Source organism: Lathyrus oleraceus, chromosome 5 (assembly GCF_024323335.1).
Source record: "Lathyrus oleraceus cultivar Zhongwan6 chromosome 5, CAAS_Psat_ZW6_1.0, whole genome shotgun sequence".
Taxonomy (NCBI): domain Eukaryota; kingdom Viridiplantae; phylum Streptophyta; class Magnoliopsida; order Fabales; family Fabaceae; genus Lathyrus; species Lathyrus oleraceus.
The window spans coordinates 416,732,931-416,745,171 of NC_066583.1; the positions used below are offsets into that span (position 1 = coordinate 416,732,931).

The 12,241-nt window shown below is 36.2% G+C and overlaps 1 protein-coding gene across 1 annotated transcript; it reads right to left on the minus strand.

The window, feature by feature from the left end:
• Nucleotides 1–1,372: 1,372 nt before the first annotated feature.
• Nucleotides 1,373–2,639, minus strand: LOC127081100 (uncharacterized). Its single transcript, XM_051021385.1, has 3 exons — nucleotides 2,346–2,639; nucleotides 2,125–2,287; nucleotides 1,373–1,452 (listed from the first exon to the last, which is right to left on the minus strand). Exons 1-3 carry the CDS (start codon nucleotides 2,637–2,639, stop codon nucleotides 1,373–1,375), a joined length of 537 nt encoding a protein of 178 aa, XP_050877342.1.
• Between the last annotated feature and the right edge of the window lie 9,602 nt (nucleotides 2,640–12,241).

A 12,241-nucleotide genomic window follows, 5' to 3' on the forward strand; every position in this document is an offset into this window, starting at 1 on the left:
TTCATAATAGTGTATACCTGAGTATAATTTGCTGTCTCCACTTTATAGTAGAGTTATAGGTTTTATACTAGATATATATGGTTTAGAGGTCCTAAAATCTTCTTTTAAGTTCGACTCTCTTGGATGAAATATTTAGGAGATCTTATTGTTTTCCATCTGATAGACTCTGAGGGTTGTTTATGTTATTATGGTGTGGCCATCTCATAGTTTGGAGGTCTTAGAACCTTCTTTCGGGGCATCTTCCTAATAGGGAAGATATTAATTTGATATGATACTAGGACATGACCACCTTATGATCCCAATGTTCTAGATCATTCTATATGTATAACTCCCCCATCATGATCTTATAGTCATAAGCATATGTGTTGATATCAAGTTGCTTTATGTCCTCATACCTTAGTATTATCATGTTAAATGGGGTGCAAACCAAAATAAATTGGATTTGAAGAATTTGTATAAGCCTTATTATCCCCCACCCCCACCCAAAAAAAATATTCTACAATACAATTTTTTTAGTTCTCATGAATTAAGATATTTTTGAGTTCGGACTCAATCATGTGCATACAATAGTGTTAAATTTTCTTGAGAAAGAATTTTGTTGTCCATTGTGATCTTTTTTGACTCGAAACATTATCTCTACAATTGCGTGCACAAGATATCCAATTTTTTTATAAGAAAGAGACTTCTTGGAATTAAAAATAAGCACTAGGGGTTCTCACCCTTATACAACCAAGAAACCAAAAAGAAAGTTCAAACGCCAACCTACAACTAAAGAAAAACCTATCCGGAGTCCACCAACAAGGAATAAAAAAAACACCTACCCTCAATAAAATCTGGGATTAATATACCAACCGGATCAAGAGATATTCCTCCCTCTTCTATGAAAGTAAATGAACCACTCCTAAGATAAAGCCTTCATAAAACTTATCACCTCCAACTTACCAAGAATACAACCTTTAAAAAGGATCAAATTGCGACAAGACCAAATGTACCAACAAAAAACAAGACCAAAAAACCAAAAATAAGAATAATTAATATTAATAAGTCTTTCTAAAAGCGAATCACCTAAAACCAAAAGGTCAACCCCAATCCATAAGCAAAACTTGGTCCATAAGATGTTGAAAAAGGAACAACGGCAAAACAAGTGCTCCAAATTTTCATCTACCAAAAAACATAAAGGACAAACCACACTATGAGCTCCTTCAATAGTGATCCTCTTTACTAATTCCATTCTCGTAGGCAACTTTTTGAGAATAAACCGTCAACCAAAAATAAGAATTTTACTAGGATTTTGGTCTTCCATAACTGATCGAGCGCTTTAACTTTAATAGGATCCAAAATATGCTCCACCAAACTAGACTCAAGAATCCTCTTATAGCACTTTCACCGAGAAACCATCTTTGTGTCTCAACCAAACAAAACGGCCCTTTTCATTAGGCTTAGGCTTCACCCCTATCAAAATAGAAGACAAGTCATCTAATAACAACAACTCACCATCATCCAAAGTCAGCCCATTGAAATCGAAATCCCAAACCCAAGAATCATTTATCCAATGCCCCACCTCGACCACTTTGGAACAAGTCGAAAGGCTCAACCTATGTAACGAAGGAAATAAATCTAAAAAGGAGGATTAACCACACCAGTGATGTCTCCAAAAGTCCAAACTATTTCCGTTACCAAGCTTACAAGAAATAGAAGAAGAAAACCAATTGGAATGTGAAGCAATAACACTTGGATCCCCTAAAGCACATAAATCCCTCCACCACAAAGAAACTTTCTTTAGAGATGTCGTTCCCCCCAAAACCGCACACTTAACATCCCCATACCCAGACCCAAGAAAATTGGCCCACAAAGAACGTTCATCACTTAAGATCCTCCATTTCCATTTAGAAAGTAACTCCATATTGAACATACCACAATGTTTAACCCAAAGATCCCCTTCCTCCTTAGGAAAAAAATGGTGTGCCAACTCACCTAACAAACCTTCTTCACATCTTCACCCCCTCCCCCATATAGAATCTTTGGATATTGATTATTTCATTTATAATAGCCTTAGGAGCCTTGTAGAAAAAGAATAAGAAGATTGGGTATTTGATAAAATGGAATTGAAGAGAACCACTCTACCTCCAATAGATAAAAGTCTATTATGCCACACCGTTAACCTTCTATTCATCTTGCCAACAATCGGTGCCCAGACCTCTTTTCTTCTAGGATTAATCCCGATTGGAATGTCAAGAAACACAAAACGAATCAAACCAAAACCACAAGCCAAGAAAGAATTGTCTGTCTGCAAAAAAATTGGAATCAAGGTTAATACCAAATAAATGGCTTTTGGATCAACTTACCCGTAGCTCTGACACCAACATAAAGCCTCTAAGTAAAGCTTTAAGGGTCCAAAGGCTTGTCCATGAATCCTCTCCAATCAAGATTGTATCATCCGTGAATTGAAGCAATTCAAGATGCATATTATCATTAATGTGAAACCCTTCAAAATCCCCTAAAGCAACCACTTGATGTAATAAACCGAAAAATCCTTCTGCTACCAAAAGAAAAAGAAAAGGGAAAAGGGGATCCCCTTGTCTAAGGCCTCTAGAAACCTTGAAATCCACCGTAGGAATCCCATTAACATGAACATACATTGAACTAGAAAACACCAAAGTTTCTAGCCAACCACACCACCTCATCCTTCTCAACATGCTACGAAGAAAATCCCACGACACACAATCGTAAGTTTTTTAAAAATTCACTTTGACCAACATACATCTCCTCTTAGCTCTTTTAGAAAAATCTACTAACTCATTCAAAATCAAAACACCATCGACCATATGTCTCTTGGCAACGAACATGGTTTGCCTCTTATAAATGAGTTTAAGGATCACCCACCACTTTCAATCTAGACGCAAGAAGCTTAGCTAGAATCTTATAAACACTTCCCACTAAATAAATTGGTCTAAATTCATTAAGAGAAGGAGGATTATCAACTTTAGGTATTAAAGCTATTAACAAAACGAAAGGCTTTATGCACACGATCAACAAAATAGAACTTTTCCACCACTTTCAAATACCCAATTTTTACCCCCAAAAGATCATGAGATTTTGGGTTAAAAAAAACAACTAAACTCTCTTGTCTCAAATCTTAATTTTTTCCATCTCAAATCTTAATTTTTTTCAATTCATTCTTCCTTTTTTTTCAAAACTAACATAAATTTTTAGAATCATTCAACCAAACAAAGTCTAACATAAATTTTTAGAATCATTCAACCTTAATCACACTATTCATTATTATAAATTAAATGATATCAAGCACAAAGGCACGAGATAAATATTTTTATGCAAAGCAAGTTTACAACCAGCTTAATTACATTCAACTATAAAAGTGAAATTTAACCGTTGATATATTTAATCCATATATAATACAGATACCTTAAATTATTGAACAAACTAAAAAATAAAATTTACTTATATATAATAATAAATTGTGTATGACATTATTTATTCGTTATCTTTGCACCATGCAGATGACTGCACAAAACAGTCGATAACAACAATTACACAATCCCCAATAGAATATATAGATTACAATCACCAAAACTAAGTTTTCAAATATTTATACTAGAATAATCTTATTTCTACAATAAATCCTACACCCGAATCTTACACCAAACACTATTCACCGTGGTGAACAGTATTTTTATTTTTTTAATAAATAATTTTTTTTTTTATAATACAAATATAAAGTTTATCATTAACCAATTTTATTATTGTATTAACCACAAAAATATAGATTATTAATCACATATTTTACGTATAATTCATTAACCAAGTTTATTATTTCATTAACCAATAAAATACATAGTATTAATCAAATTCTGTCATTAAAATATAAAATATAAAATATGATTAAAAATTATATTATATTTTATATTTTAATATCAGAATTTGGTTAATACTTACTGTATATTTTATTGGTTAATGAAATAGTAAATTTGATTAATGAATTATAAGTAAAATATGTGGTTAATAAGCTATATTTTTTTGGTTAATACAATAATAAAATTGGTTAATGACAAACTTTATATTTATGTTATAAAAATATTTTTCTATTTATTAAAAAAATAAAAATATTGTTCATCGTATTTTATACGGTGAATAGTGTTTGGTGTAAGATTTGGGTGTAAAGTTGGTGTAGGAATAACAAAGATTTTTTTTTCAAAATAACCATTTTTTTCAAAAAAAAATCGAAAATAACCAATTATTCAAAAAAATTACCAAAATAACCGAGTTTTGAAAAGGATGCGCCAAATGAATTGGCGCATCCCCAATGCATGAAGAGGAGGCGCCAATAGCATTGACGCATGCATTGGGCTCCTCATGAGGAGGCGCCAATGCTAGTGGTGCCTACATTGGGCCCTCATGAGGAGGCGTCAATGCTAGTGGCGCCTGTGTGTGTTTGGTTGTGTGGGCACCAATTCATCTGGCGCCTATGTGTGCTTGGTTGTGTGGGTGTCAATCCTCTAGGTGCCCACGTGTTTTGTACAATTGACGTTCCGTCTCTATAAATACCACGCCTTGGATACAATATTTTTCACTCAAACTCATCTCCTAATACCATAATTTGTCTAGTTCAACCACCATCAATTTCAATTTTCTTTGTTTCAACAATGTCTGCATACATTCAAAAACGAAATCCTGATGTAATATTTTCCGTCGTTGCGGCTCCGATACAGATTTGACTTTGGAACACAGATACGTTTGAACGTCTTAATCGGACGTTGTACAGTTGGTTAGAGGGAGAATTGGAGAGGGTAAACGGATTAGAGAATACAATGGCTTGTGTCCACGTTCAACCAAAACGGAGAAGTGCGCGTATGGGTGGATATTAAGACCGACCAAGACGCTCGTAGGATGATACATTACATGTTCAAAATTGTTTTGATTGTTGTAATTGCATAGTTCCTGTATTGTATTTGTTATAATTATTTGTGCTACTGTTTATGTAATGGTACTTTCGTCATAGACGTCTAATATGAAATAAATTTAGTTTTTCATATATTGCAATAGAGGTACATGTAAATTTATCTGGTTGTGCTCGTTCCAACACTAGGACAGTTATTACGATTGTGACTTGGCTGACGGCATGAACTACATAGTCTAACCATTTTGTTCTCCGTATCCATTTCGGTTCGAATCTGGGTGCTGTTTGGGCGACCTTTTTTCTTCCTTCGCATAACTTTGTTGTTCCAGATGATGTCCCCTTGATGTTCTGGCCAATATTCCTCTTTTGCCACTACGGAAAAACTAATTTTATAAACATTTGAAAGGCTGGCGACTTTGTAAACTTCAGATAGCAAGTAGGATGGATCTCTTCGAACCTTTGAGCATGCCATAATTACATGGGAGCAGGGGGTACGAAAGGCTTGGAACTTTCCGCAGTCGAACCAACCTCTATCTAGTTCAACTCTGTATTGTCCCATCGGCATGCCTTTATTGTGATCCATGGACTCGGCAACACTAAACCAACCTTTAGTTCGATCAAAGACCGTAACCACGTGTGTGTTTGCTTTGGCAGCTTCATGTCTGATGAGTTTCATTGAAGCATCACTGAACAACTGTCCAGATTGCAACACTGAACTCCATTTTGAGCGTTTGGTTTCAAACAACGCCCCTATCCTGAAATACGTAGCCTGCACCAAATCGGTTATTGGTAGGTTACAGATGCCTTTGAAGACAGAGTTCATTGGTTCCACAAGATTTGTTGTCATGTGGCCCCAACACTGACCGTTGTCGTATTCCCTAGTCCACTTCTCTAATGGAATACTATCGATCCACCGTACCACATCTTCATTTGTCAATCTCATTTCCTCGCGGTAGTGTTTGAAAAAAGGTTCTGATAATGCGTAACCTACATTGACAACCTTCTTCCGCAACGTCTTATCTTTGATTTCCCGCATGAAATTCTGTGCAATATGTCTAATACATAACACATGCGTCGAAGGAGGATTTTGCCAGCTATTATCAATGTTATTATATACACTGATGATTGAAGGGTGTCTGTCAGAGATCAAACATAAGTTAGGATGACGTGCAACGTGCAATCGTAGATTTATTAGGAAAAAACTCCATCCTCAATAGTATCCCCTTCAACTAGGGAAAAGGCGATTGGAAAAATATTGTTGTTCCCATCTTGTGCCACTGCCATCAGTAACGTTCCTTTGTATTTTCAATACAACCATGTACCATCAATTTATATAATTGGGTTACAGAAAGAAAAATTTATGATACATGGTTGATACGCCTATAATAGATAGTGAAATATTCTATTTCCAACAGCACACGTACCATCTGGTGTATATGCGAGAAATGTTTCCATCTTGACAATTATCTTGAGAGCATATTGTTTTAGAGCTAACAAGTATTTTGGAAGTTGTTTGTAAGACTCCTCCTAATTGCCAAACACTTTTTCAACAGCTTTTGTCCTAGCTATCCATGCCTTCCTATATGATGGAGTGTACTCGTACTCTGCCCTAATATGCGAGATTATTGTACTCACCTTTAACGATGGATTATCGCCAATGACATAGAATATTTCATCGCATATTAGCTGAGAGCTTAATTTACGAAGATCATGCATTGGGTTTGTCAGCATGCATGTGTGGCATGCATGTGTGATCTGGACCCATTGATCCAATCTCCCAAGACTCGCTCCTCTTCCGGTACGGAACTGACAACCTAAAAAGGCAGTGCTCATTCGGACAATAAACTTTATACCTTGATGCATCAATTCTGTCAACTCTGAAATCATTCGATAGTTGCATGTGGAATTTCTTAATGGCTTTTACACATTCCTCTTTTGTGCGAAATGTGTCTCCTTATTTCAAAGATCCTTGCATCCGTATGTAAGGATTGTACCATACATCTGCTGAAGGTTCATCTGAACCCAAATTCAACCTTGTCATGTGTTGGCGTGGGAAATATACATTACTTGTTGATATTGGCTCCTCTTCCTCTTCAGCGTTCACCATCGAATCAACCATGATCTCAACTTCTTCTTCTTCGTCATCTGGAACATTCACCTCAGCTTGTTCGTAATCAGTCTCACAAAACACTTGTGACTGATCAATGAACTGAGACACTTGTTGTTGATATGGTAATATATACAACTCTATAGCATTGTCACCGAATTGTTCGTGACTGACAAACATATGTTGAACATCGTCTTCATCTCGAATCTTCTTCTGATAAAATTTTACCTGGTTTTCTGCAAACCAAACCGGATTTTTATAGATGATTTGACCCACATTACTGCACTACAATTTCTTTTCTATTCTTTGTTTCATATGTGAAAAATTTGATCGTCAATTTATTATAAACCGAGTTACCTCTGTGTTTCGAAAACTAAAATCGAACAACTGATGATCAAACATTTCACCTTCGACATGGGCACTGATCATGTAATGTTGTGTTGAAGACATTTTGTTCAAATATTAAATATGTAGATAGCTTTAATGGAATTGAATGCATTGCTAAATTGTTCATTTGCACAGCATAAATAGCGTTGCATTGCTAACTTGGTCGTTGCATTGATAACTTGGTCATTGTCTGTACAGACTTGACCATGCATGCAGTAGAAAGAATCAAACATGCAGAGAAAAGAGTGACAAGAACACACATGCGCCAGGGAATCAAGGAATCTCTGAATCCTGAGCCCTTATATTCCCACCTAGGCGCCCATTCCCTAGGTACCATAAAGTAACTGGGGCGCTAAAAGGAAGGGCGCCCCTTCATAAAACTTGGACTTAGGCGCCACTAGGAATGGCGCCCCTTCCCATTGCCCTACACTAAGGCGCCAAGAGGAAGGGCGCATCTTCCTTGCATGTGAAGAATCACATGGAGGCGCCAAGAGGAAGGACGCCTCTTCCCTTGCATGTGGATTCTTCACATGCGTCTAGAAGAGAGATTCCTCACATGCTTTATGAAGTTTGTCATTCCCTTGTCTTTTCTTGCCAATGCATGCAACCAATCCCATTCATCTTAGGTTGCAAACCTACTCACTCATTCATCTATAAATAGCCTCTCATATCAATAATATCAAATCATCTTCATCAATACTCAATTATATTCTTCACCCACACTTGTTTCCTCTACCACACTCAAGCTTTGCAAAATCAAATCATGTCTTTGTTGACTATGGGCGATGAACACAGAGGCACACTCGAGAATATCTCGGAATTTGTATGTTATCTCTCTCTTTTTACTTTTTCTATTTTTAGTCTTATACCTTTGTTATCTATGTTTTTCTTACTTCTTATAGAGTTGTGTTTATTGATTATGTATTTCTTCTTCTAATTATATTTTCTTACTTTTTTGTTATTAGGATCCGAAGCGGTTTAGATGTCGTGTACATGAATATTTACCCCATGATCCTTTAATAGAACCATATATTAGAGGATGTGGATTTAGAAATCTACTCAACATTATTTCGTGCTCGGTGGACTACAAGTTCATTCTGGCTTTGTTAGAGAGGTGGAGACCCGAGACCCACACATTTCACCTTTCGATTGGTGAGTGTACCGTCACACTTGAGGACGTGTACATGTGGTTGGGTCTCCGTATAGATGGAAAGGCCGTGAATGGTAGAGTTAACCAAGACAACAATATCTGCAATGAATTATTGGGTGCCCCTTTGTTAGACGACGAAACTGAGGGAGACACATCCTGTCAAGCAAGGGGGCAAGGTATAAATTTAAAATACCTTAAACAATATTATGCCAGTATAGTATTGTCCGACACTTCAACCGAGTATGAGAAAATAATAAAAGCTCAGTGTTATATTATGATTTTATTTGGTAATTTTTTGTTTTCAGAAAGTACAGGTAATTCTGTAAATATAATGTATTTACCTTTATTACGCAACATCAGTAAGGTAAACACTTATAGTTGGGGTTCAGTTGTGTTGGCCCATCTATATAGTGCAATGTGTAGAACTGCAAAAAAGAATACATATACTTTTTTTTCATGTGCGTACTTGCTTCAAGCTTGGGGTTGGTCAAGAATGTCGTCGCTCGCCCTGATAAATGAGCACTCATTCGTGTTCCCGTTTGCAACCAAGTAAATCTAACACTTTACCATTTACAATTTAGTTAATTATATTTTGTATTATAATTAACAGTAAATAATATTTTTCACTTCTTTTTTATCTTAGATGGTCAGTAAGGGGAATGAACTACAACAGGTGTCTGAAACACGTTATTGTAGTCTATCGCAATCTATTGAACCACATTGGACATGACGATGTAATAATCCTACCCAACTATATTTTAATTTAAAAATACTTCTCAAATTATTTTCCATCTAATCGTTTCGTATTGTTTTATAGTTTGTCTGGAGGCCATATCTGGGTCTGGATCATGATGTGAACCATGACGATGCTGCAGTTTGGACAACGAAGACACCGATTTTCCATCTAATCTTCTACTATGTTTTGAAAAAATGATTTTGTATGAAATAATATAACAATATTTATTATTAACATATTTTTAATTTTCAAAATACTATAACATAATAAATTATATTTGTATAATTTGTTTAAACCTTCCGAAATCTTTCAAAACCTTTCTTCAATGTAATTTTTTAATTTTTCTTAAATTAAGGAATTTTTTTTTTAATAAAAATAAAGTTTTTAAATAAAAATAAATTCATCTATTTTCTTCACTTGTTCTTCTCTTTTTTTCAAAGCTCTCTCTTCCAAACTCTCAAATAAAATCTAAAAGTTAAATTTAGCTCAATATTTTAAATACAATTCTATCACTCTCACTCTGTATTTTATTTCCTTTCTATCGTATTTTTAGTTTTCTCTCTCCAATTTTCAATTCCTAATACTTTGCAAGCTAGAAACAATAACTCCCTTAAAATAACATAATGTTACCTTGGTATCTCCACTGTACGGCATTGGTGCTCCATTATATCCCAGATGAGACATTTTAGAATCGCCAGCATTTTCTCCATTAGCTGCACTAGCTCGAGCTTCCCATGCTTGAAGACTGCCAAATTCTGGAACAGGCAAGTCTTTTACCCGGCTAAGTTGAGTTGTACCTGCACTGGCACAAGAAGTACAAGAGTCATAACATACAAAGTAAATCGCGGTCCAGAAACTACAAAAAGTAAATGATAAAATTAAGATGAGATAAATGATACATACAATCATGATTGTTTAAAATTGTGAGTAGAGTCAGGAGACTTGTAAACCAGCCCAAAGTTTACGGTTCTACTTACATGCCCATGCCCCCAACAAAATCCAATTTCACTATTATTGTAATTGTATCTCTGTGTGTCTAATATGATCACACATGGTGTATATTTATATGCAAATAGGGAATATACAATAGGAAATAATATCAATTACAGTTGTGACTAATTGAATATCAATCAATACTAATTGATTGATAACATATTCTTAACACTCCCCCTCAAGCCGAATCGTATATATTGTATGATCCGAGCTTGTTACAAATATAATTCACTCGAGAACCCTTGAGAGACTTGGTAAACATATCAGCCAATTGATCTTCAGATTTTATGAATTCCATGGTTATTTCTCCCGACAGTACCTTGTCTCTTACATAGTGACAATCTATTTCTATGTGCTTGGTCCGTTCATGGAAAACCGGATTGGACGCAATGTGGAGTGCCGCTTGATTGTCGCATATGAGTTTTGTGTTCTGAAGGTCACCGAACCTAAGTTCTGAGAGCAAACTCTTAAGCCAAGCAAGTTCTTTTGAGGCTGCTGCCATAGCCCGATATTCAGCTTCAGCACTAGATAATGCAACTGTGTTTTGTTTCTTGCTTCTCCATGAGATCATATTTCCTCCAATAAGAACACAATATCCAGAAGTGGGTCTCCTATCCGACGGTGATCCTGCCCAATCTGCATCTGAGTAACAAGTGATTTTAGCATCACCCTTATCTTCATATAATAGGCCTTTTCCTAGTGCATTCTTTATATATCTGAGAATCCGAATAACGGCATTCCAATGAGTATCACAAGGAGCATTAAGGAATTGACTCACAATACTCACTGCAAAAGTAATATCCGGTCTGGTGACGGTAAGATAATTGAGTCTACCCACTAGACGTTGATATCTTCCCGGGTCTTTCAACAACTCCCCCTGACCCAGAAGAAGCTTGACATTGGGATCCATAGGAGTATCAATCGGACGACAGTCAAGCATACCAGTTTCAGTTAGGATGTCTAATGCATACTTACGTTGGTTAATTGCAATGCCTGATGAGGACTGTGCAACCTCAATACCTAAGAAGTATCTGAGTGGACCCAAATCTTTTGTCTGAAAGTTTTTGAAAAGATGAGTTTTGAGTCGGTGAATACCGTCTGTATCGTCTCCAGTGATAACAATGTCATCAACATAAACCACAAGAAAGATGTGTTGTCCGTTGGAAGAGTGAAGGAAGAAAACAGAATGATCTGCTTCACAACTAGTCATACCAAACTGTATCAAGGCAGAGCTGAAGCGACCAAACCAAGCACGTGGAGATTGTTTTAGCCCATAAAGAGATCGATTGAGCCGACAAACAAATCTTGAATTACCAGGAATAGTAAAACCTGGAGGTTGATCCATATACACTTCCTCCTCCAATTCTCCGTGTAAGAATGCATTTTTAATATCCAACTGATGAAGCGACCAATGATTAATAGCAGCCAATGCAAGGAAGAGACAGACTGAACTAATCTTGGCCATTGGAAATAAGGTGTCACCATAATCAAGGCCAAATATTTGTGTGTATCCCTTGGCTACCAAACGAGCTTTAAAACGATCAATCTGACCATCTGGTCCAATTTTCACTGTATAAACCCATCGACAACCCACTGTAGTTTTGTCTGGAGGTAAAGGAACAATGTCCCAAGTGTTATTTGAATGCAATGCAGTCATTTCTTCCACCATCGCCTGACGCCAATTGGGGTAAGTCATAGCTTCACCTGTAGACTTAGGAATAGACACAGAATCCAAAGCAGACACAAAAGAAACATAGGAAGTAGATAGACGATCATAATTTAAAGCGCAGACATATTTAGGATTTGGATTATGAGATCGAATACCTTTTCGTAATGCTATTGGAAGGTGAAGTTCAGGTGACGTAGCTGGAGGAACAATTGGAGTAGGAGATGGTGCTGGTGGATCAATATCATCTCTAACTGCCGATGGACGCGTTGTGCGTCGCTGATATA